At 36.9% G+C, this 24,427-nt stretch overlaps 1 protein-coding gene across 4 annotated transcripts in view; it reads left to right on the forward strand.

Annotated features, from left to right (window-relative positions):
• The window catches only part of TMTC4 (transmembrane O-mannosyltransferase targeting cadherins 4), a 56,112-nt gene that overhangs the window by 22,165 nt on the left and 9,520 nt on the right, over nucleotides 1-24,427 (forward strand). For 3 of the 4 annotated variants that reach the window (XM_031613719.2, XM_090129253.1, XM_090129241.1), the window contains 11 exons: nucleotides 2,743-2,840; nucleotides 7,594-7,686; nucleotides 10,255-10,416; nucleotides 11,171-11,373; nucleotides 13,039-13,210; nucleotides 13,295-13,426; nucleotides 21,531-21,610; nucleotides 21,781-21,888; nucleotides 22,021-22,162; nucleotides 22,860-22,974; nucleotides 23,462-23,574. In XM_031613719.2, coding sequence (XP_031469579.2) covers nucleotides 2,743-2,840; nucleotides 7,594-7,686; nucleotides 10,255-10,416; nucleotides 11,171-11,373; nucleotides 13,039-13,210; nucleotides 13,295-13,426; nucleotides 21,531-21,610; nucleotides 21,781-21,888; nucleotides 22,021-22,162; nucleotides 22,860-22,974; nucleotides 23,462-23,574 — 1,418 coding nt within the window. The remainder of the gene's footprint in view (nucleotides 1-2,742; nucleotides 2,841-7,593; nucleotides 7,687-10,254; nucleotides 10,417-11,170; nucleotides 11,374-13,038; nucleotides 13,211-13,294; nucleotides 13,427-21,530; nucleotides 21,611-21,780; nucleotides 21,889-22,020; nucleotides 22,163-22,859; nucleotides 22,975-23,461; nucleotides 23,575-24,427) is intronic. The other variant, XM_090129245.1, reaches the window with a different exon arrangement.

The raw sequence follows: 24,427 nt of genomic DNA on the forward strand, positions 1-24,427 counted from the left end.
CCAACCTTCTGGAATCTCCTGTTTTGCATAATGTCCCAGAGGTATCAGTTGAGATTACTCTTATTTGGAGTAAATGTAATCAATAGGTATAATTTAAAGCAGATTATTTTCTCTATAAATTCTGTGTTTTGTAGTTCACTGCTTTTCTTCTGTTCTTTCTCCCTTTCTGTCCATGTTGTGAAAGTCATCTGATTGCAACTCTTCTGACCTCTTTGTGAAAAATGGAGCAAAAAGGCACAGAACACTTCTATTTTCTTGGCATTGTCCCCCATTTTCTCTCTCACCAAGTACCGGAACGACTGTTTCCTTGCTGCTTGCTGCTTTTCTTACTAAAACATCTATGGAATTGTGTTTTCTTTCTTTACATACACTGTCTTTTCTCATTTTGTGATGTGGCCTTTATGAATTTAATGCTTTATTAGTGTGCTGTTGTTACACTTGCCCTTGATAATTTGCTTTCTTTTCTCCCTGTTGCTTCTTACACTTAATCATCAAAGCATTTGTGAATTACTGAGTTGATCTCTTGCTGTATATACTTTCTGCCATACTCCATGTTTACATAATCTTTATTTGTGCATTGAATACTGCTTCACTTCTCCGGGAAGTGCTCAAATGTCCCAGCTTCTCTCTCCCAGAATTTAATTCTTGAAAGAAGAAATCTCCCACCTGAAGTAAGCATGCTTCAGCAAACTCTTTGAAATCCATTGACTTTACTGTTCTCTCTTTTACACTTACTAGGAAGGCTGATTGTTATTTTGTCCTCATAGTTTGCCTTCTGTCTTCACATTCTGCCAGCTACTTTCTTTCTACATTTGAAACAAGCACATTTCAAAAACTGGATGGATAGTTGCAAGCGATCTGAAGAATTTAAAGATCTGCAAGGGATATATTTAGGATGGATACCTTTTATTCTTAGCAATGCTTATGGAGAGAATTTTGAAGCCTTGTTCTCCATTCATTGCATGCATACATGCAACCCTGAAACCTCTCAGTTCTGTGCATTTGATGTCAGCTGGGATCTGCTATTGTATTTTTTGTTCTTGTCTCTACAACTTTTCTTCAGCTGTTATATATTTTGTATTTCATGTTCTGTTTTGTTGTCATTGAGATTTGTATGACTTCTTTCCTTTAGAAGGCTTTCTTTTCAATTTATGACATCTGCACCTCTGACGTCTACTCTTACCTCAACTATAAGGATGTAATTTGAGAAGGAAGTTGAAGAAACATATGCCCACGATATTTTATTTCAAAAAGATAAATTGTAAACATCTTAATATTCACTCAGTTTAAGCTTTTAAGTCTTAGGTAAGAAAGGAATGCTAAAAGCAACTTCAAGACTTGTTCTTCAAAGTACTCTGCCTCAAAATGAGTCCAATATCAATAGGTCCTTTTCATACTTGTAGTGATTGTATCTTACTCACCAACATCATCTGAGTTAGTATACTAGTTTCACTTTATCATCAGTGAAGAGCAATAGCTACTTCTCTGAACTTCAGTTAGGTAGGTCACTAGATCCCTAAAAGTGTCTCTCTCTTTCAACCAATTAGAAACTACACTTAGTGTTCTGTTATGTTGTTCTGTTCTGTTCTCAGATGTAGGTGCCCACTTCTAGTGAATTAGATCTTATTTCTGTCATTTGTCAGCTCCACAGAACATTATGGTAGTTCAGTCTAAGTACTGAGGGTCAAACCTGCATTAACAGTAGGAAAGAACTACTCTAGAGATCAAGGAAAATATATTAAAAAAGGGTTCACTCAGTGAATATAGAGTTCAGCTTTGTTTCTTCACAGACCAAATGAAAGGTAGATTCTTGTGTTGCCTATAGAGCCCATATTGCTTGAATCAAGAATATGTCTCTGAATAAGCTGAGTGCTTCCCTCTGTTGCTTGAACCTAGAGAGTAGAGATTGTGGCAGATATGTTTTTATGTGAAGTACCCATGTACTGTATGTGCAATAATACCTTGGGTGTAGTAAGGCTTATTGTTATATCAATCTCAGAAATGCTTGCTTGTAGAACCCAAAAGCAGCTACATGGTGCCATCTTTAAAGACTCTTTCTTTGACTAGAAGCTGTAGTTACTCTTGATCTCTTAACCCCAGAGTTCTTCACCCAGTCATAGAACTGTTTCTCTGCTCAGATGTTGGAATTGTTGAGCTCTGTGGCATTCTGTGGTAGTGCTAATGAAATGGCATGGAGCACTTACTAAATGCAGCAGCCCTGGAAAAGCAACTCATTGTGCCTTTGTAGATTAGACTGCTGTTGAAGGAGTCTGTGTGTGTGTGGTGCTGCTTCATATGTAACCATTAGAAATAACTTCATGTTCTTGTGGTAGCTTGGAAGAGAGTAGCCAGTAATGTTAGTGTTGTAGCTAAGGAAGATAAATGGATCTAAGCCTTGGGAATTAACCTTTGCAGATGATAGATTGTGAAAACTATGTGAAGCTTCTGCCATTCTAATTAGTCTGGCTAAGACATCTAGCAAATAGGGAGATTTCTAATGTCTCAAAGAAGAGAAAATGACTGCAATGAATGGATGAATGCCAGCATATTACAGGAGGCACCCCATGCTTCTCAAGTCTATGTAACTAGATTTTGACTAAGAGAAAATCTTGTGAGATTAAATGCTGATTTTCCTTTTATTCTTTGTTTTTCTTCTTTTTTTTTTTAATATTCTAATTTTAATTTCTAACTTTAACTTTTAAATGTATATACCTAATATTACGACATGCTTTATTTTGACAGATAAGGAAGGACATAATTTTTCTGTATTCTGGGTGCTGGTGAGTGTTCTCTTAGGTGCAATAGCCATGCTGTGCAAAGAGCAAGGAATTACAATACTGGTAAGAATCCTCTTATTGACTGAATTTTGACCTCAGCATCTGTCAGGTGCAGTTGTAAAGTATACAAAGATGAATGTTCTCCCCAACTAATCACATATCTTTTAGTTCACTTCAGCAAACTAGCAGTATTCTAATAGAGCTGTACTGATTGTGTCCTAGCCAATATGTTGTAAATTCATTTTATCTTTTGTAGGCAGTTTGCATGTATCTGTTAATTTCTTGCAAAACTTGAAGGATTAGCAGTGTTAGTTTCACTCTGTGTTATGTTCATTGGCATTGTTTTGGAATGTATAATTGTTGAGATAGTGAATCTACAGGCCTCTCTTGAAGGCCATGATCAAAGATGTAATTGGAGGAGAGTATTTTTAGAAGCTCCAACCTCTCGCTTTTTTTGAACATTTGAACATAATTAGAAGTAGGGTCATTGTTTATTTCTAACTCTGAGTCTTTTCTTTCTGTTCCCTATTTAAGGAACTGTATATGCAAACAGGTACAGTTAGTTTTCAAATTCTTTGTCCTCTAGCTTTCTGTTGCTTAAGTGAAGACTCTCCATTCTGAGGGATCCAGTAAGCCACCTGAAATGCTGCACCTGTGATTTATACCTTTTGTGTAGTTGTATATCTGTATAAGTAAATCTAATTTGGAGCTTTAACTGACATAAAACAAAGCAACAGATGCAGAACTATTTGCAGCAAGGACATTCTTGTCCTTCCTAGGAAAAAAACTGTAGAAGAAATCACTGAAAACGTCTTCCTGTAGGACATTATTTTCAGAGACATTTGCAGGCTAATGTATTTTTTCAAAGGTATTTGTGAGGACAACCTAAGAAATAGTCTTAAAACATTCTGTGATTATTTCTTCTAATGGTATGAGGTAATTCAGGTAATTCCATCCCTCTAGGGAAACTTGCATCCTCGACTCTCTTTTCTTCTCTGAAGTGCCTGTGCACCATTGCACACAGCCTGGGAAACAAACAAGAATTAGAGATCGGTGTGTGGTCACAGGACCATCATCCTATTGTGATCACTAGGACATGGTAGGACAGCTTGCGTAACTAGAATGCTGTCATGGACAGCTATGTACTTTTTAGGAAAGACAGACCAACAAGGCGAGATGGTAGAGTTACTTTTTATGTAAGCAGACAACTGGAACGTATTGACATCTGCCTAAGCATGAGTGATGAATGGGTGAAGAGCTTATGGACAACAACTGAGGAGCAGACTAACATGGGTGACATCATTGTGGGTGTTTATTACAGGCTGCCTGATCAGGAGGAGGAAGTTCGTGAGGCTTTCTACAGACAGCTGATGTTAGTCTCATGAGTGCAGGCTCTGTTCTCACGGAGGATTTCAACAACCCTGGAAATATTTTCTGGAAAAGGAACATTGACAGGCACACACACAGCCCAGAAGGTTCCTGCAGTGCTTAGATGATAACTTTCTGGTGCAAGTGGTAGAGGAGTGAAAATAGGTGTGCTGCTGAACCTTGTTCTTATAAACAGGGAGGGACAGTTTGAGAACATGAAGATTGGTGGCAGCCTTGGATGCAGTGACCATGAGACAGTGGAATTCAGGATTTTACATGAAAGAAACAAGGTAATAAGTAGGAATGCAACCCTGGACTTCAGGAGAAGCAACTTTGACCCCTTCATGGACCTACTTGGAGGATTCACATGGATTAGAGCATTAGAAGATAAGGGGCCCAAGAGAACTGGTTGACATTCAAGCACCACTCCTTCCAAACTCAAGACCTACGCCTTCCTAAGAATAAAAAGTCAGGCAAAGGTGGCAGGAAACCCACATGAGCAAAGGAGCTTATGGAAAAACTCAAATGGAAGAAGAAAGTCTATGGACTGTGAAAAAGGGTCTGGCCACTTGGCAGGAATATAAGTACCTCGTCAGGGCATGCAGGGATGCAACAAGGAAGGTGAGGGAGGTCAAGAACAACAAGAAAGGCTTCTTTAGGTATGTCAGTCGCAAAAGAAAGACTAGGGAAAATATGGGTCTGCTATTGAATGAGGTGGATGCCATGGTAATGAAGGACACTGAGAAGGCAGAGATACCAAACGCCTTCTCTTGCTTCAGTATCTGCTCCTTGGGAATCCTGGACCCTGAAGGTAAGAGAGAATCTGGGGAAAGGAAAGCCCCCTTGATCAAAAAGGACATGGTCAGGGGTGATGCAGGGAAACTAGAGAAATACAAATCCATGGACCCCAATGGAATGTACCCATGTGCTGAAGGAACTGGCAGAAATGATTGCCGTACTGCTTTCTTATTATCTTTGAAAGGTCACAGAGAATTGAAGTGGTGCCTTAGGACTGGAGGAAAGGCAAGAAGGAGGAGCCAGGAAACTACAGACCAGCCAGCCTGTCCTCTGTCCGTGGGAAGGTGATGGAGCAGCTTATTCTGGATGTCATTTCCTAGGAAGTCAAAGAAAAAAAGATTATCCAAAGGAAAATTATGCTTCACTAACCTGATAGCCTTCTGTGATGTCATGACCAGCTGAGTGGATGAGGGAAGAGCAGTGAATGTTGTGTACCTTGACTTCTGACACTGTCTCCCAAAACATCCTTGCAGTTAAGCTTTTAGAAAGTGTGGGATAGATGAGTGAGCAGTGAGGTGACTTGAGAACTGGATAACTGACAGAATTCAGAGTGTTGTGATCAGTGGCACAGGGTCTAGTTGGAGCTCTGTAGCTAGCAGTGTTCCCCAGAGGTCAGTACTAGGTCTGGTCTTGTTCAACATCTTCATCAATGACTTGTATGAAGGGCAAGTTTACTGATGATACTAATCTGGGAGGAGTGGCTGGCACACGAGAAGGCTGTGCTGCTATTCAGTGAGATCTAGACAAGATGGAAAGCTGGGCATAGCTGATGAGGTTCAACAAGGGCAGGTGTGGTGTCCTACACCTGGGGAAGAATAACTGCACACATCAGTACAGATTAGGGACTGACCTGCTGCAGAGAAGGGCCTGGGTGTTTTGGTGGACAACACGTTGGCCATGAGTCAGCAGTGTGCCCTGGTGGCCAAGAAAACCAATGGTATCCTGGGGTGCATTACAAAGAGCATGGCCAGCAGGTTGAGGGAGGTTCTCATCCCCCTCTACTCTGCCCTGGTGAGGCCACATTTGGAGTACTGTAACCAGGTCTGGGCTCCTCAGTTCCAAAAAAAAAGACCAGGGTTCTTCTGGAAGGAGTCCAGCAAAAGGCCACAAAGATGATTCAGGGCCTGGAGCATCTCCCTTATGAAGAAAGGCTGAGAGATCTGAGACTGTTCAGCTTGGAAAAGAGAAGACTGAGAGGGATCTGGTCAATATGTGTAAATATTTAATGGGCAGGAGTCAAGTGGATGGGGCTAGGCTTTTTGGTGGTGTCCAGCAACAGGAGAAGGGGTAACAGGCAACCTGGAACAGGTGAAGTTCCACCTGAATACAAGGAAAAAACTTTACTTTGAGGGTGACAGAGCACTGGAAGGACACAGCAATGGAAAGCCTGTGGAGTCTTCTCTTCAGGTATTCAAAATCTGCCTAGGCACTTTTCTGTGTAACTCTTGGAAACTGCCAACTCTTGGAAACCCATGTTAGCCAAGGGTGGTTGGACTATATGATCCAGAGGTCCCTTCCAATCTCTATGACTTGTATTTCTGTAATTATTTGAGCTAGAAGACACAGAATTTTTATTTGATCTGGATTTTTTATTCCTTTGCTAGGATTTATTTGCATTGCTAACATGATGGTATTTATTCTTGTGTTAAGGGACAAGGGTCAAAGGAATGAAAGGATAAATTATATACTAAAAAGATTGCTTCTAGGCTGAATGTATTTTTCAGTTCAATTCTTACCTTACTAATCTCCATGTAAGTGATACAAAAGCCTTGTAATTGCCAGCTGACCTCTCTATGTGAAAACATGCCACACTCCAGCCTATCTCCTCACTTTTCCCTAAGATGGTTACTCTTTGTTCTAACTCCTTCCTTGCCTGATACTATTTTTACTGATTACTGTTTTCCATTTAGTTTATTGAGATAATTTCCAAAGGTAACAGGATGTAGACTAAGTATTCATGAATTGTCATGGTTGGTGATTGCTTGGGCATTGAAGTTGTACTTTAACATTGACCTCAACAGAATTACCTATTGACCTTGAAAGAATTACCTCTGTATCTATTTTGTGCACATTCCACCCAAGGAAACAAACAAATACAGTCCTGAAGAGCATTGCTTATGCTTTAGCTTTATGCATAGTGGCTGATGTCATATAGAACTTCTCATTTTTTTCAGCAATTTCCAGTGTGTGTGTTGATGTAATTGCAAAAAAAAAAAAAAGCAAGCCTGATAAAATCTCTGAGCCTTTGGTTGTTGTGACAATCGATTTATCTTTAAAAAAATGATATTTTTGAAAGCTGAAAGTCAAAAGATACCATGCTGCTCAACAAGTGTGGGGGGGGGGGGAAGGGGGCCATAGTTTTCTGGTACATGGTATCCCTGCAGCACTACTGGATATAGCAAAAGCCTACCAATTACAATAGTGTGATGTTTCACTCGTGTGAGCTCAGGTTCTTAGTTTCTCATTCTGCCATCTTATTAGCAACATATCTGTTATTCACTTGTTTGGAATCAGGAATAAGATGTAAAATGTAGAAGTGGGGTATAAGATGTATTTTTTTAAATTGTTTTTTGGGTAGCTGCCTCATCTTTTTATTTACTTTAACTTTTTTTTTTTTTTTTTTTTTTTGGTTGTTGTTGTTGTTGCTTAGGGTTTGAATGCAGTGTTTGATGCTCTGGTGATTAACAAGCTAAATATTTTGGAGTTCATTCAAAAATTACTACGTAAGGACAAGTTATTGGAGGTGAGTCCTTAGAGGTTTTGTTCATTCTTGCTGATCAGTCATGTGCCAAAAGAGAGAGACAAAACTTCCGTCAGTTTTGTTGTTGCTGAGAATTAAAGAAAAAATGAGAGATTTTCAGCTGCTAAGTAAGTCAATTGTGCAGTTAAATCTTTGCAGCAATGTGAGTAATAATGGAATTACATTAGAAATGCATTGAAGACAAAAAGCCTTTCCACAAGTTCACACAACAGTGTTTTAAAACTTGTGGATGAGCTGCCTGATGCTACAAGTTCTACAGAAGCAATAGAACTCCTGAAGTGGTTATTAAACACAGTTTAGTCAGCATAGGTAGAACTATTTATTCAGATTGATGAGGTGCTTAAATAGACATTAGAAAAATAATGTAAAAATATTATTTTGTCCCATTTCCCTACCATACTAAAATATTGTACTCTTTTCTTTAGAATATGAATTACCAAACAGGAGACAATTTATAGTGGATTGGAGATTTGAAAGTAGAACTGTTCGAGCTCTGATAGATACTAAGGATAAATACCTACTTCTGTTGTTACTGCTTTATCTAGTATTGGATCAAATGCAATTTAACACCTACTATTTGTTGTGGGATCATAGCCATAAGCAAATCACAAAAACAGTCATGGTTAGTCAGGTTAGCAATTGATAGTAGCCAAATAGATCAACAGACTACTAGAACATCACTACTGTTAAACAGTTAAATCATTTGCTTCTCCCATGCAAGTTTCAGCAAGGCAAAGGAAATGTATGTTCATTGGAATTTACATTGATTGGTAGTTTCACTGTAGAGAACTCTAGCTCATATTTCTAAGCAGCACAAGTCCTATGGGACTGTTAAATTGCTTCATGAAGCGTGGCAGTGTTCCTAAGATGCTTTGTAGGGAAATCGGAGAAAGTGGAATCTTCAGAACTGAAACAATAGGTTTGGGCAGGAATGGATGAGGGGTACAAGAATATGTCAGGAAGCAGGTAAGAAAGTGGAGAATCGAGTTGTGTAATGACAGTAATGTCAACCAGCATAAGAAAAGGAAGGAGTCTAGAGTCGTAGGGAACTAAAGCAGATCCAAGCTCAAAATTAAAGTGATGGAAATGTATCAGGGTCAAACTTTTTTTGGAGAATTACTCTTTAAGCATGAACAGTTCAAATCAATATACTTCTGTTTTGTGATCTTCAAGCTGTCTGGGTGAGGAAAACATAGAATGTGTCTCTTCTCTATCATCTTTATGTAAAAGTAATTAATTTTAGCTCTTACAACTTAAAAAAAAAAAAAAAAAAAAGTGTTCTGGTCTTTTCATTTAAGTGTATTTAAATTTCATTTGTTTTGTCTTCCTGAAAGGCAGGTCATAAATTTTTAATTGCACACTTTTTTTGCCCTCTTGATTTGAGAGACTACTTTCAGTTTGATGCCAGATTTCAGTAAGCTCTAAATCAAAGGCAATAAGACGTGGTAACACTTCTCCCACTTCTAAAATCCTGCTTACTAAGAGATTTTGTGGTTTGTGAAGTGTGGCCTTTAGGAAGCTGCACGTGCCCTTAAATTAAATTAAGCCTGGGATGAGACTTTTTGTGTAATTCCTCTGTAATAAGACATACAAATTGTCACAACACAGTTTTCCTTCACAGCACAATTTTTTTCCAAAAAAAAAAAAATTAGCAATGACTTGCTTGAATCCTCATTGTAATGACTTTTGTTACTGAGATGCGCAAATTGGAAATAGCCATTTGAGCACAAAGACTAGCTTATGTAAATTCACCATTACAAACTTATTTCCATATGCATTTAACTAAGTATTTTATGATGATTCCACTGTCAGCTGCAAATATTAAAAACTCATCTGAGTATTTCTTTTAAACTTAACTTCTCCATCATTTTAGAAATAAATACCTTCAGCCAGGACACTGCTAGATCTCTTGCTCAATAAGACATTTTTTTTCATACTCTTCAGAAAAAGTTAGTATTCATTCATAAGTAATTATGGTGATGCTTGCTAATCAGTATATTTCAGTCATAGATGGTAATAATCAGCATGCTAGCTTTTATGGAGGACATAGAGAATGGATCACGTATAACTATCCAGTTTTTAAAGGGAATAGCATAATTAAAGCATATCAGGCTAAAGGAGGAAGATATGAATAACAGAAAGCTAATACTTCAGATCACATGACCACATTTCTGAGGATCCAGTCAACACTTTCGTGTAAAAATCTACTGTTTATCAACATTTTCATCTTCAGGTATCTTCAATAGAGAAGAAAGTGGTTCAGATGACCCCTAATTTCAGAGAAACTCTTGCCTTCAGTCTGCTCTTAGGACTTAGTGAGACTGCTTAGATTAATTTCAACCATCAGCTCTAAGAGAGTCCTGCAGCACTGTAACACAGGGAGTTAGAGAGACGCTATAGTGAAGTTTGACATCCTCCTTGTAACTGCAAAAGTAAGAGAAATGTCAATTAATAACCTCTCTGTAGTGGTGGCCAAAAGGATGTGAGTATAGTAAGGAGAAGAAGAAAGTATTTGTTTTTAAATGCTTTTTCTTTCTTTCTTTTCTGTAGAGTGCTGGTCTGCTAAGGAAGGGGCTGCTTTTCAGGATAACTCTTCTGATGTCTGGAGGGGCTAGTATACTTTATATACGCTGGAGGATTATGGGCACAGGGCCACCAGCTTTTACTGAAGTAGACAACCCAGCTTCATTTGCAGATAGTTTGTTTGTGAGAGTAAGTTATGATGCTGATTTTTTTATTTTTTTTTTCTTTAAATGCTTCGAACTTTTGGTCATCTAATTAAATTTTCTTTTGTGTTTTAAAGAAACAAAATGGGCAATCTTTATGTTGTGAGATGTGTGATGAGTCACTTCCCTTGTGCTTTGTGATTTTCTGCCATTGTTTTTTTTTTTTAAACCTATACCTTGAATATTCTTTGCGTTCAATTTAGTATGTGCTGCACACACTGCATTTGTTTCCATTTATTCACTACTTTTTTTCATGCTTGCCAGCAGTTAGCTTTTGCTGCATTTCATTATTTTTCCACATACTGTATTTGACTCTTCATCTGTTCCTTCACAATTGAAGAAAATAGCATAAAGTTCTGGTCTGGTGCATTTGGAGTATGTTTTGGCTGTATGCTTCTAACTGTATTAAGTCTGGGTTTGGAGATGAGGAATGAAGGATGTTGTTTTTTGACATTTTCTTCTGTTGTGAGAAATTCTTTCTACACATGGATGTTGATTGTACAGTATAGAACTGTGTTTCCCTTCTCTGAGGAGAGCCTCATAGCTGTATTTAAAAAAAAAAGTTAATTTCACAGCTGTAACATATATGGTCTACAGCTAGTTGCAGCCTAAAAGAATTTAAGGCCTATTTTATAAGAAATGTTTTGCAATAACAGAAATGGTAGAAAAGAACGAAACTTTTTTCCCCTCGCACTTAAGTTTAGTATCAAATAAATGTTTGTTTTCTTTTTGACTGACAGGCTATAAACTATAATTACTACTATTCACTGAATGCATGGTTGCTGTTGTGTCCCTGGTGGCTGTGCTTTGATTGGTCAATGGGTTGCATACCCCTCATTAAATCCGTCAGTGACTGGAGGATAATTGCACTAGCAGCACTTTGGTTCTGCCTAATTGGCCTGATCTGCCAAGCTCTGTGCTCAGAAGACAGCTATAAGAGAAGGTAAGAGACAGTGATGAATTTTAAATGGCTGGACAACTTGAGTACAGTATTATTTTGTTAAATTCAGTACTGATAATTTTAACAATTCAGTGGAACCAGTGTCTAGCAAATGCAGTTCAAATAAATATTTATAGCTGTCATTACAATTTTATCCCAATTTGGGCCCATCACTGTACGCTGACTAGTGGGAAACACTTGGAGGGGGAAATATGGATGGCTGCTTTATTCTTCTCCTGAAATGGCACTGTAGGTGGTAAGAAGTAATCTGTGTTCAGAACAGAGCAGTGTGTTGTTGACATCACTTTTTCTAAGTCATCATCTCTTTTAATCCTCTCTCTTAGTAATGAAAAGGCAAGATGTGCCTTGACAGGAAGTACAAATGCTAGTCACACAATTAATAAATAAAATACTGACCCACAGTATCTACTGAAGAAATAATTTGTACTTTACCAAAAGAAACTAAAAAAAATGTATATTGTTAACTATGCTGTTTCACTTGAAGATTTCAGCGTAATTTTTGTTAGCTTTTGTCTGTTTCCTTGGATTTTATGTATAATTAATTCTCAGCTCCTTCACATTTTTTAGCAGCTCAGTCACAATGAGATCATCCTGTTTTTCAAAGTACTGAATGTTTCCATTTTCTTGCTGAGGTATTCTGTAACTTCATTTCTTTGCTTGTCTCTTCAAAGACTAACCTTCCTTTCCTTTATTTCTGTACTCATTTGTAATTTGTACAGTTGAAATCATTTGAGAGGAGAGAAGTTGAATCTTGTTACAGGTGTCATTGTACTCTCTAGAAAAAAACTCACTAAGCCAATATTGCTGAACCATTTTTTAGTAAAAAGTGAAAACCAAGTAGTGAAGACCATGGACATTGAAAGGGAAGAAAAAAAGACTAACAAGTACCTTACTGTAGATTTGTTATATACATTACAGTATAGAGATTTAGTTGCAATAAATTTGAGTACACAACAACCATGCCCATGGCCTGACACAGATGTGGTGTCCATTAATCCTTTGTAAGGATCCTTTTTGTAAGGTACCTTGTCTCAGTTTTCTCAGTTGTTTAAGGTCTCTGTCTTCCATAGTTACCTGCTGAGGGTTGCTCATTCCTGATATAGATACCTAAAGCAAGGAAGATGAAATGTCTCTCTCCACTGACTGTGGAAGGAGTGTAGATGTAGACTGGTATGTGGTTAAACACAATAGATTCTACTATTAATGTCTTTGTTACGAGGGGGGAAAAAACACCCTCAGTTGGAAACATGTCTAAGGTATTTCTTTAAGTGACCTGTGTATTTTTCCCTTTTTTACAGTCTTATTAGTTCCAAAACTAGACAGGTTGCTTTCATCGTTAGTTCTCTTACCTGTATATTTTAAATAGATGTTACATAATTAATACTTAATGGGATTATTTTCCAGTTTTGAAGCATGAAGTTTGCTTTTCTGGTAATTATAGCTAAGGTTTTAAAACTGCATAATAGAGTGAAGTGTCAAAATCTTATTGAAGCCTAATCTGACTTTTTTATGTGGCTCCCAAATGCTGCTTTTGAATGCCCTGCACTTTTTTCCTACGTTTTTTAAAATAAATATTGTATGTTAAATGAAAAAGGTACTTTTATTAAGCTTTGTGGCTAATTTGATAATCTTGTTTCTTGTTTGCAGAATTCTTACACTGGGACTTGGATTTCTTATTATCCCTTTTCTTCCTGCAAGCAACCTGTTCTTCCGTGTAGGATTTGTTGTTGCAGAGAGAGTCATCTACCTCCCCAGTATTGGCTATTGCATTCTGTTTACATATGGATTTAGTCTCTTGAGTAAGCAAGCCAAGAAAAAGGTACCATCAAAACAGTGAGTAAATCTGATGATAAAGTGCTTCAGTTGAGTGATTTGATTCTTAACTTGCCTCTCTTTCGTTAAGAAAATTCTTGCTGTGGCAGTAGTTGGAATCTTACTGATGAACATCACGCGCTGTGCACTCCGCAGCAGTCAGTGGAGGTCAGAAGAACAGCTTTTTAGGAGTGCACTGTCTGTATGCCCTCTCAATGCAAAAGTAAGTCAATTGTGTACTTTCAAACTTTTTTTTTTCTTTGTGTTTTTAAAAAATGCTTTGAATTTTGAAATGAAGGCAGTCTTATATGTAGTCAATGTGTTGTGGGTACAGTAGACCTCACAGTTTTCACTGGGCCAGGAGTATGACATTGACTTATCAGACACCTTAAATGATGGTATTAACTCAGTTGAAATAGCAGACAGTGCAAATTACAGTTTAATATTATCTTGAGTTGTAATTCAGAACTTGGGGGATGGGGATGGGGAAGGAGAAAAGAAAGGGGAGTGTACTTCAGGAAAGGGCATTCAGTCACATCATGTGTCAAAAAAATCTCTTAAAAGAATTGATTGTACAATTGCAGGTTATTACAACAAGGTATCAGAGAGCATTTAAGTAAGTTGCAGTGTTCTCATCTAAATAATTTCATTACTGTAATTTTTAGAATCCTTCCAGTGGTACATATAACCAACACAGCTAAGGCAGAAAGAAACATTATCTGTGTCTGCAAGTCAGAATAAAATCTTTGCTGCTGCTGCTTCTCTTTTACAGTGGCTGAATGAGCCAGGCTTCAGACACAGACATTAAGGAAAACTGCAATATTCCTTTCAGGACTTAGTGAGAGAAAAAGGCAGGGGTGGGATTGATGTTTCACTGCACTGAATGAACATCAGTGTTTGGCACAGTTGACTGAATTTAGCCTGCCTGAAGAGGTGTGCTCTGCAGCAGTTCTTACATAGCTGAAGCTGGGATCTGTTGGACACAGAGCCCTGATGTCTGAATTTTAGAACAGACTATCTTCAGTAAGCCTGGAAATGGGATCCACAGCTTGTTAATAACAACACGTGGGTGTTTTGCAAAATTAGATTTCTGTAGTCTAAAGTTGAATGTAGAAAATACACATCAAGATACAGAATTTAAACAGATACCTGTGAATGCTGAACTTTATGAAGAGAGTGACAAATTTAGCAATGCAAATATGCAGATGTGATCTCTAAAAAGCACTGATGGTCAATATTTACAACACAGTTGTGTCTTAAAACAGTTTTGGATTTCAATACATAGGAAAAGAGCTATTTTACTGTGTTTTTGTTTACTAGTATTTTACTGTGGCAGTGGTAAGTAACCATCCTCTTTTCTATGATGACTTCAGTGTATCTTGTCTACTGAATGACAAGTACGTACTCTAAATGGAGCAAATGCAGTCTGCTTTTTTTGTGTGTAGCCCTATCCATCTGCTATGGTAAGAGTGCTTTAGACAGATCTACACTCTTTGCCTCTGCTCCAAGGTCCTTGGACACCAGCCATGTCTGGCTGGGAAGCTGTGTAGCTGTGTTTGCACAGTGCTGTGCTTGAGTCGATAAGCTGTGTGCAAGCTACTGAACTAATGCAGCTGGTTCAAAGCCAGCGAGTGTACAGGGAAAACGAGCTTGTGTTTGTCAACACTAGGCTATGTAGACATGCCTGGGCTGTATTGATACTAGTGACAGCTTGCACAAATAGCGAGCATGAGGATGTGAACAGGAAGGTTTTTATAGACTCACATTCCAGCCTTCTTTAACGAGTAACTTTGAAATTGCAATATTAGGGAGCTTGACTAGCCAAGAACAATAGAGAACCCATTTGTAAGAGCCAGTCTCTTTTTTTTCATAATGGATTAGCTACATCTAGTCAACTTTGGTGAAGACAAATGTAAAAATTAGAACTAGGTTCCTATTTTAGTCTTCTGTTATTGTCAAGAAATTGCAGACTTCCTTTAAAACTAGTTCCACTGGACTTTTCATTGGCCACTTTATTTCAGTGGCAGGATGATTGAGATCAAAAGATGGAATGCAGATGATAACATTTCTATTTTTCTCAGAACATCTTTGATTTATGTAAAGTGGTCATGCTTTAATTCCATTTTGTAGCAGGGTTCCAAAATCTCCAGGTGTCTCCCAAATACCAAGAGACCTGCAGCTTTTGTAGTACAGCTCTTCTCAATTCCAAATTGTCTGTATGTGAGCAGTGTAAGGTAAATTTAACATAATTCTAAATAACAAGTAGTTACAGTAGTGCCTTCTTTAGTTTCAGACTCACACTCTTTAAACATCTCTCTTAGACAGAGGTGTGGAAACTGCAATAAATCAAATTCTCTGGCATAGTGGCAAATCTACCCCCTTGAGTGATAGATATATCTGACTCAAGAAGGTGAAATTAAGGATCAACTTTGATAAACATGGCCCAGTAGTTTTGAAATGTATTGAAAGTAGTCAGATACCACAATGAGGGTACAAAGATTTTTGACTTATTTTTTCAAGTTCACAATACAAAAAAGTGTATGTTATCTATTTTAAATGTATGTATGCATGTGCATTTATTTATTTGCTAGAAAGAGAAAGAAGAATGTTGTAGCTATGTCCAGGAATATGTCGTTCTTGCTTGGTCCTGTATTTAAGTTGGGTTGAAAGATTCATAGACTGAAGCAGTATACATATGGCAGTATTTTGCCTAGACGAGCAGAAGGTGCCTGTATATATATATATATATATAAAATATCATCACATTTTTTCATACAGTATAGACTCATTGAATTCCTAGAGCTCAGTGGTGGTATGCACTAGTGTGAGTTAGAAACAGGCCAGTCTTGTCTCTACTAAAGCAAATTTTGCAAACAGTTACGTAAACTCTTTTCTGATGGTGACATGTTACAGGTAGTTCATAAATTTCAAATAACTCAGTGCTAGTGGCTTAGAAAAGACTCAATGGATTTAACTGAGTCTTTTCATTGATGCCAGTGCATTGCAACTTAATTCAGAAGTGCTTTGTTGAAGAACTAGAATATCTGATTACAGGCTATGATAAAACCCTAACTGCAGTTTGACCATATCAGATTACTGGCTTGGTATTCATCCCCTTAGGTTTACACATCTACATCTGAGCGAGTCAGGTTCCCTTTATACCTGGAGAGGAGAAACTGTCCCTTTTATCACATGGTTTGTCATCACCTTGAGCTACATGACTGATGCAGGGCAGAATGACTGCACCCTGCTCTGTGTATTTCTCTCCACTGGTTGTGAAAGAAGGTCACAGAACTACCTCAGTTGTGTATACATAAGGTTTGAGATTTTGCCCTTGTTCTAGTGCCATTCACTATTTCTAGGCATCATTGTATTGCTTCTCACTCTCTGATGCTGTTATACGCTGCTCTCTTTCAATTTTAAAGAATATTCCTGTCCTAAAGATGCTCATCTCATTGGTGTTTTCTGCAGTAAGTTACTGTTCAAAATGCCAAGTTGCTTTTTCTTGTTTCTTAGGAAAGCCATGACAACTTTTAAGAATCCACAGACAGTGCCTATTTTTGCTGACTACTTTTAGTTGATTATATAAATAAAGGTGCAATAATGTCATGAAATATATGGAAAATAGCAACCATACTGTGACTGACCTTTTTTTTTCCCCTAGATTTTGAAATAATTTAAATGATTGTAAATTATTAACAGTCTGTACATAGTCTGTACATTCTATTTACAACTAGGTTTTTTTTTTTTCCCCTTTGCAGCAAGTAATTTAATAAACTTGTTTTTTGTGTTCGGTTTTTTTTTTTTTATCCACTTAAGTAGCAAAATTTCTTTAATACTTAGCAAGGAAGTTATGGTATTCTGAACAGAATGTGCTGCTAACCAGTCTGCCTTGAGATACTAAAGATGGTGAGCATAGGAAGTTCCGTACCGATATATGAAGGAACTTCTTCCCAATAAGGGTGACAGAGCACTGGAACAGGCTGCCCAGGGAGGTTGTGGAGTCTCCCCTGGAGATATTCAAGACCTGCCTGGACACCTACCTGTGCAGCCTGCTGTAGGGGGCCTGCTTTGGGAGGGGGGATTGGACTCGATGATCTCTGGAGGTCCCTTCCAGCCCCTACAATTCTGTAATTCTGTAGCTTTGTTTCTGATGCTTCATATAAACTGCTTTTATCACGGGGACAAGTTTGTCAAAGACAATCTATTCTCATAATGAAAATAAACAACAGATTTTTTTTTTTAAGACTACTTTCTCTATTTTTTAAAAAGCCTTGTGAAACATCTTTGCATCAGGACAAGACTGATTGCCGTTTAAGGTTTTATGAAGCTGATCTAGACAGAACTTCCTTTAGAATATTGAGAATTCTATGTTGGATATTAAAAGGGGTTTATCTTCTGAAAAGGATACCTTAAATGCTGTAGGTTATATTTTTAGAGGTTAACTGGTGTTTTGTTGCATGGATAACATTTTAGATGTCAGGTGCTTTGTGTATGAGTATAGTAATGCAGAAGAACGTTTAGAAAATACTAGCTGCACAAACAAAATGGGAAGATCAAAAGAAAAAAAGAAAAGCGTTGTTTTATTTAGAAAACAGAATTTCTGTAGCAGAGGAAAGAGAAGAGTGTTTGATGGAAGAAACTGGCACTGAACAGAAGCATCTGTGTGTTTCTGTACAAATTTTGACATCTGTGCGCTGCTTCCATCCTTTTCAGCAAATGTTCATATTTGTTGAAAAGGTGATTATAAGCAGTGAGGAAGAGAGAATAAAATAGTCAATAATCAGTGTTCCAGCTGAGCACTACATGTATTTCCTAGATGATACTGCATTTCAATTTCTTCCTATACTGGTTTGAGGCAGGAAATAGGGCGGGGATGGAACAAGAAATTGGTTTGACATTAATGATGGTTTTGTACAGGGAAAATGTGTTCTTTATTTTTTTTCTATCTCATTTTAATGTGTATGCACATTAAAACACTTGAGTAAGAGTTCAAGCACCATGTGTGTCTAACAATAATATACAATGCTTTTATCTTCTTATAATGACATCTTAGACCCATTGAGTATTAAGGGCAGACAAACACAGAGCCTAGTGCTAGGTCATGATGCCATGGTTATGTTAACTTCAAACATGGCATGTCTGGTGAAATCAACTAGCTTTTCTCACGGGGTATTTTTAGTATATTGCTCTTTCTTAATGGCCCTTGCTGCAGAGAATGCTGTGTTGTTATGCATCTCTGAGAAATGTTCATTTTAGAACTATTACTGTAATGTAATTACCTGTTTAAGTTTGATAAAGGAGCAAGTCGGCATAATGTAATATGTCATTTTCAGTTAATACCTATCTTTAGTGCTCATTTAGTAATAAAATGGTATGTCTGTTCTTAAATGTTTTATCAGGAAAGGAAAATCCTCTCCCAGGTTGGTATGGGTGGTATCTGCTAAAGCCAATGAACCATGTCTCTAGAGATTAAATTTAAAGCATCATACTGACCTGCCACTTGTGGGTATGTGGGAAGTGTCTGTCCCTGTGTTGTATAGATAGGAATTGTAGGAGAGATCAGAGAGAACTACAGCCCTGTGCTTAGCAGATGGCATACAGGTTGTTTGTAAACCTGGTTGAGTGAGTAGGGCAAAAGGCTGATCTTGACATCTCTCTAATTCCCAGGGAAGTGAGAGACGTGCCCGTATAACTCGAATAACCTGCACCCTTCCAATGATTCTGTATGCTTAGAAACAATTCCTGATTCTGTTCTTAAGATAAAGATTTTATTGCATGTTTACCACTTGTAAATTTGCTTCGAAGCTGTTTTGTTGTTAGAAGTTTATGGTAGTCTGAGGGTTTCCTTTGGTTTGCCTACTGTAATTTTTCTTCTCTTACTTTCTTCTCTGTCTCCATATAGAGAGGAGCTAAGGTTACAATTTCTCCTGAAGGGAAGTGGGTAACATGTACAACAAGGAACTCTTAATATTCTGGAAAATTGTGTTGAAACATTGTTCCTTTCACACAGAAACTCTATCTGAGGATGGAAGAAATGCATGGAGAGAAAAAAAAAAAAAGATTGTTTTAATAAGCTTTATTATTTAAATAGCTTTGTTATCAGTTTTAATACTGTAATAGATCATTCTAATTCAGTTCACAAAACATACATTTACACTTAATGTTTTGTTTGACTTGAAAGAATTGATATCTTTTGGGTTTCTGCAAGCTAAATAATTCTATTTACATGAGAAGAATATGCTTTTCACTGCTCTTTTAGATAGAAATGGACTGCAAGAAGTTCCACACTGTAAGAAACTGAGGCAAAAATAGAGTCTGAAAGTGAAATGCTGACTGACTCTTAACACAAGACAACTGAAACATATGTTTCTAAGACTGAGTGGGTGGTATACACAGTTGTTGTTTTTTTTCCTCATATGCTCTGTCTTCAGTCTTTAATCAAATTCCTTCTTGCAGTAATGCTTCTGATGTCTTCAAAATGTACAGTGTGAAGAAAAAGACATTTGTAAAACTTTAGAGAAAGAAATTGAATCCAGTTAGTATAGCCTTAGTTTGCTTCCTTTATTTTTTTCTGTTTTGCTAAAAGTTATCTTTTATCTGGAAGTGCAGCAAAGTTTAATAACCTAATTATCTCTGAATAGATTTTGAATCTGTAAACTTCAGTGCATGTATAATCAAAGCAATCCAGTTTGCTAGGAATGCTGTTAAAATGTACTGAAAAATTTCAAGAGATGCAAATAATGCTCAGTCCTGGGCAACATCTTTAGAGTGTATTATTTTACTTTAATGACCCTTCGAAAGCTATGCTATTTTTTTAATCACAGTGAATTGATTTTTATAAATGGCTGTGCCTTGATATAAACTTCCCATCCTGTTGCTTGTTAGGAGTAGGCCTTGTCATATTTTTTCTGAATGTATGAAGGAAATGTCTGAATTTTTTTTTTTTCCTTGGAAGCTGTGCTAGAGCTGCTTTTATGAGATGCTGAATCTGTGTGCTGTTTTATATCTTACAGCCTGAGGAGCTGCTTCTGTGAATGCTTAGTAAGCTTTACAGCATTTTTACTATGTTTAAAACCAATGAAACTGCTTTTTCAGTTATTTTAGAAAGCATGAAATATGATTTTAACTTGATTTGTTGGTGGCATGGTACTGTATAGTCACAGACATGCAGAAGTGCTATTCAACAACTAAATGCTGTAACAGTTGAGTTCAAACATAACTGTGTGTGCTGGATCAGTGGGACCCAGGTGTTGTGCCAAACACATTGAGCTTTTAAACTTTGGACACGTTAGACAAAAATCCTTTTCTGAACACTTAGGGTAAATAAGAGCTATCTAAATTTATTACAAACCTATCATTATGTATTTCAATCAAAATAATTTCTGCATAGTGTTTTTTAAAGAGATTTAAATAAGATTTTCGTGGTATGGAAATAATTGTATTGTATGAGTTTGTTTTAGATGTAGCATGTACATTTTGATTTCAAATAGTAAGGTAATTTAAAGCATGAATTCTGATTGAGTTGCAGAGAAGTCTATTTTCAGCAGTTGGTGTTCACAACACTTCTATTTCTAAACTTGAGTATTCCTTTGACCAGGTAATGTAGTTTTCTGGCAGTAGGCTTAAAACAGGATTCGAAATGTCTTCCCACTCGGATTTATCCTGAAATTCCTATCTAATCCTTACCATAAATACAAATGATAGGGATTTTCTCTGTAGTCATCCCAAAACTCTAAGTCTTTCCCTTATTTTCAACTACGTGTAACAGGAAGGGTCTCCAACATGCTGTCAAGGTTGTTTTGTTTGAGAAATGCTGTTTGGTATGTATTATTAAAGTGAAACAAAAATAGTTAGGTCTTTGAGTGGTGAGAAATGGTTGTTTTTCAGTTTATATCAAATTTCTCCTGGCTTACAGTGAAGTAAAAGCGAAGTTTAATCAAAACTTGGTGTTGTAGTTTATCTTCTACTGTGGTGGATTTGAATGAGTCAGAATTATTCATCTGACAAATAATAGAAATGAAGGGTAAAAGGTCTCCATGTCAAGAGTCTTATGGACAGTGTGAGGAGCTCATTTACAATATCAGGAAGTGAGTAATCTTTCTTAACTAGCAAGACCAGGTAATTTATTTATTCCTAAGATTTTGTTTTTTTACAGCTTTCATTCTATATATTGTCCAACCTGGAGAATCCACCTACCACAAAAAATCAGCAGTTATCAACATAAGTACTGACTGTGTCTATTTGGAATAATAATTTTTAGCAACACAAATCCATAAAGTATGTGACTGTATAGCATCTGATAAAATGTTCATCTGTGTTTTCAGGTGCACTACAATGTTGGCAAAAACCTGGCTGACAAAGGAAATCAAAGTGCTGCAATCAAATACTACAGAGAAGCTGTAAGGTATTAAAAATTTGCTGTTTTATTGAACTATCCTGAGATTGCTTTAATGTTTAACCAGGAGAAAATGCTTTGGTATTCATTTTCATGCTCTGCAGAGATGAAGGGCTTACAATTTGCATACGGAAATGTGTCTCATACATAATAATAATGTCTTCAATTTTAAATTGTAGGTTGAACCCTAAATACGTACATGCCATGAACAACCTCGGAAATATTCTGAAGGAAAGAAATGAACTTCAAGAAGCAGAAGAGTTGCTGTCCTTAGCTGTACAAATACAGTATGTTTAGAACAATGCTAACCAGTGTTTTTCACCAGCTAAGCAGAAATGGTACACAATGGGGTCTTCTGTTCCAGACACTCGATTATCATCGCTCTCTCTTTTTATTTTTTTTTTTTCCAATTTACGCAGACCTGATTTTGCTGCCGCATGGATGAATCTGGGAATAGTACAGAACAGCTTAAGAAGGTTTGAAGAGGCAGAGCAAAGCTACTGGACAGCAATTAAACACAGAAAAAAATACCCAGATTGTTACTACAATTTAGGGCGGCTGGTAAGTAATTTTGAATAAATGATCACTATCAGAGTGGTTTGAATAAATGATTAGTATTAGCATGGTTTGCATGTACATATAATTCTGCTGTATTTGTAAATGCTTATAGTTATACTGGCTTACTTGTTGTGTACTTCAGAGTGATTTCCTATTTTCAATGCTTTTCCTATAATTCCATATCACATTTGGTAATGCTACTTTTCCTTATAGAGATGTCTAAACAAATATGTAGATTGTGATCTTTTTTTTTTTTTAAAGAGATAATTTTAATAATTTCTCAATATTAGATTGTTTTACATAGATGCAATTTGTTTTGTGTTTCAACAGATCATTAGGCAGTAGAACCACCCAAAAAATAAAAAAGCTTAGATTCCTGGAAATATTTACATAAAATGTTTACTTATTCTCTTGTATGGATTTCTAAACTGCATGCTGGTTTTCATCCCCTTCCTATTGGTATAAACATATTTGAGAACAAGCCTGGCTATCAGAGAAAAAGCAGTGTGGAACTGTAATGTTAATATATACCAGTCTATCTTCTATACTACTCTAGTGTTCTTTTTACATTTCTTATTTTTGTTTATAAGAGCAAGCTCTACTAGAATGATATGAGAAGGGCTAATAACTGTTTACTACCTTTAGTCCATAATAGAAAAGTAAATCAGGGTGAAATTACTGGAGTTTTCTTTCTTTTTAGTATGCGGATTTGAATCGCCATATAGACGCATTGAATGCATGGAGGAATGCTACAGTTCTGAAACCAGAGCATAGTTTGGCTTGGAACAATATGATTATATTGCTTGATAACACAGGTATAAGCCCATTTGAATATTTTAATGAATAATTCAGTGTCTTGCTAAACTCAGAGCTTTGTCTGTATTTATCCAAAAGGAGTTCTACTTCTTCTGCAGCTATCGAGATACTCTTCATAAATATTAGAATACCTTCTAACTCACTGGTTTTAGAGCATAATTTAAAATCCAGCCCATAAATTGAATTTCTGATCCTTGTTTGAAATGCCATCGGTGTGCAGGCATGTTTGTATTATAGACCAAACTTCAGAAATTTGGAACCTGTGTTTTTGTCCTTTTGAAAGTGTTATTTGTTCAAAACAAAATGGAGGTTTTCTGTTATTTCCTTCTATAGGACTTTGCATTTCTTTGTGTCTGAGATACCTGGTTTTCTTTAAAAATGCATGTAATCAGCTATTCACAAAACACTTGTGCTTGCAGCATGAAAAGTAGCTAGTAAGGCTGTGCTAAAAGATGCTTTCTCTTTTTCCACTGTGTGGGCTCCCAGGCAATCTAGCTCAAGCAGAGGCAGTTGGAAGAGAGGCCCTGGAGTTAATACCTAATGATCATTCCCTTATGTTTTCTCTGGCAAATGTACTGGGGAAATCACAAAAATATAAGGTAGGTAACTAGATCTTTCTCTGTTGTTTCGTTGTGTTGTGGTTTTTCTTTTCTGTTTCTGTAGAAACTGAGGAGGTCATTGTGGACTTTGGGCTTAAATAATCAGGATTCAACACCCATTTCTGTCACAAAATTACGATGTGATTCTGGCCTAAATTCATCCCACCTTATTTTTGATACCAGTGTTTGGAACTTTGTTGCCCTAAACTGTAGTGAAGAGAAATGGGCTCTTAAGCACACTAGAGGGCAGTTAGGAATTTATATTCCTTTTCTGTCTATCGAGAAAAACCCTTCTGTTTAAAGGCTTTGGTACAGGCTCTAAAATTAGATGTGATATACCTGTCCCTGTGCTCTTTGGATGTAAAGAAAAGCAATATTTACCATTACTTGATATGAATTCTAACCTCTTTACCTCAGAAGCTATCTAAAAACAAAGATATTACAGATTCTCTAATCCTGGATTGAAGATAGGATACCTGGATAATTCCAGAATATTATGAGAAATTCATACACTGATCAATGTATCAGACTTTTTCTTGGATACATTGGCCAGCTAAGCAGAGGTACTTCAAAATTAACTACTTATATTTACAAGTAGTGAATATAATGCAGCTGGGGACAGAACTGTTTTCCTAAAGAAAGCATATGAGCACCTGAAGACTGCATCACATGTAGCTAATATATTAATTTGCCTTAATAGACTCTGTAGACACCAATGTATAATAACAAATTTTTAGTAGTCCTGAGGTAGTCCTGAGCCATGAGTTTTGGGGGTTTTGATGGCTTTTTGATATATTGTAATGTTAGTAATGCTGAAGGAACAGCCTCAGCGTAAGAAAAGAAAGAAGATTTT

Source organism: Phasianus colchicus, chromosome 1 (assembly GCF_987193195.1).
Source record: "Phasianus colchicus chromosome 1, bPhaCol1.hap1.1, whole genome shotgun sequence".
Lineage (NCBI taxonomy): Eukaryota > Metazoa > Chordata > Aves > Galliformes > Phasianidae > Phasianus > Phasianus colchicus.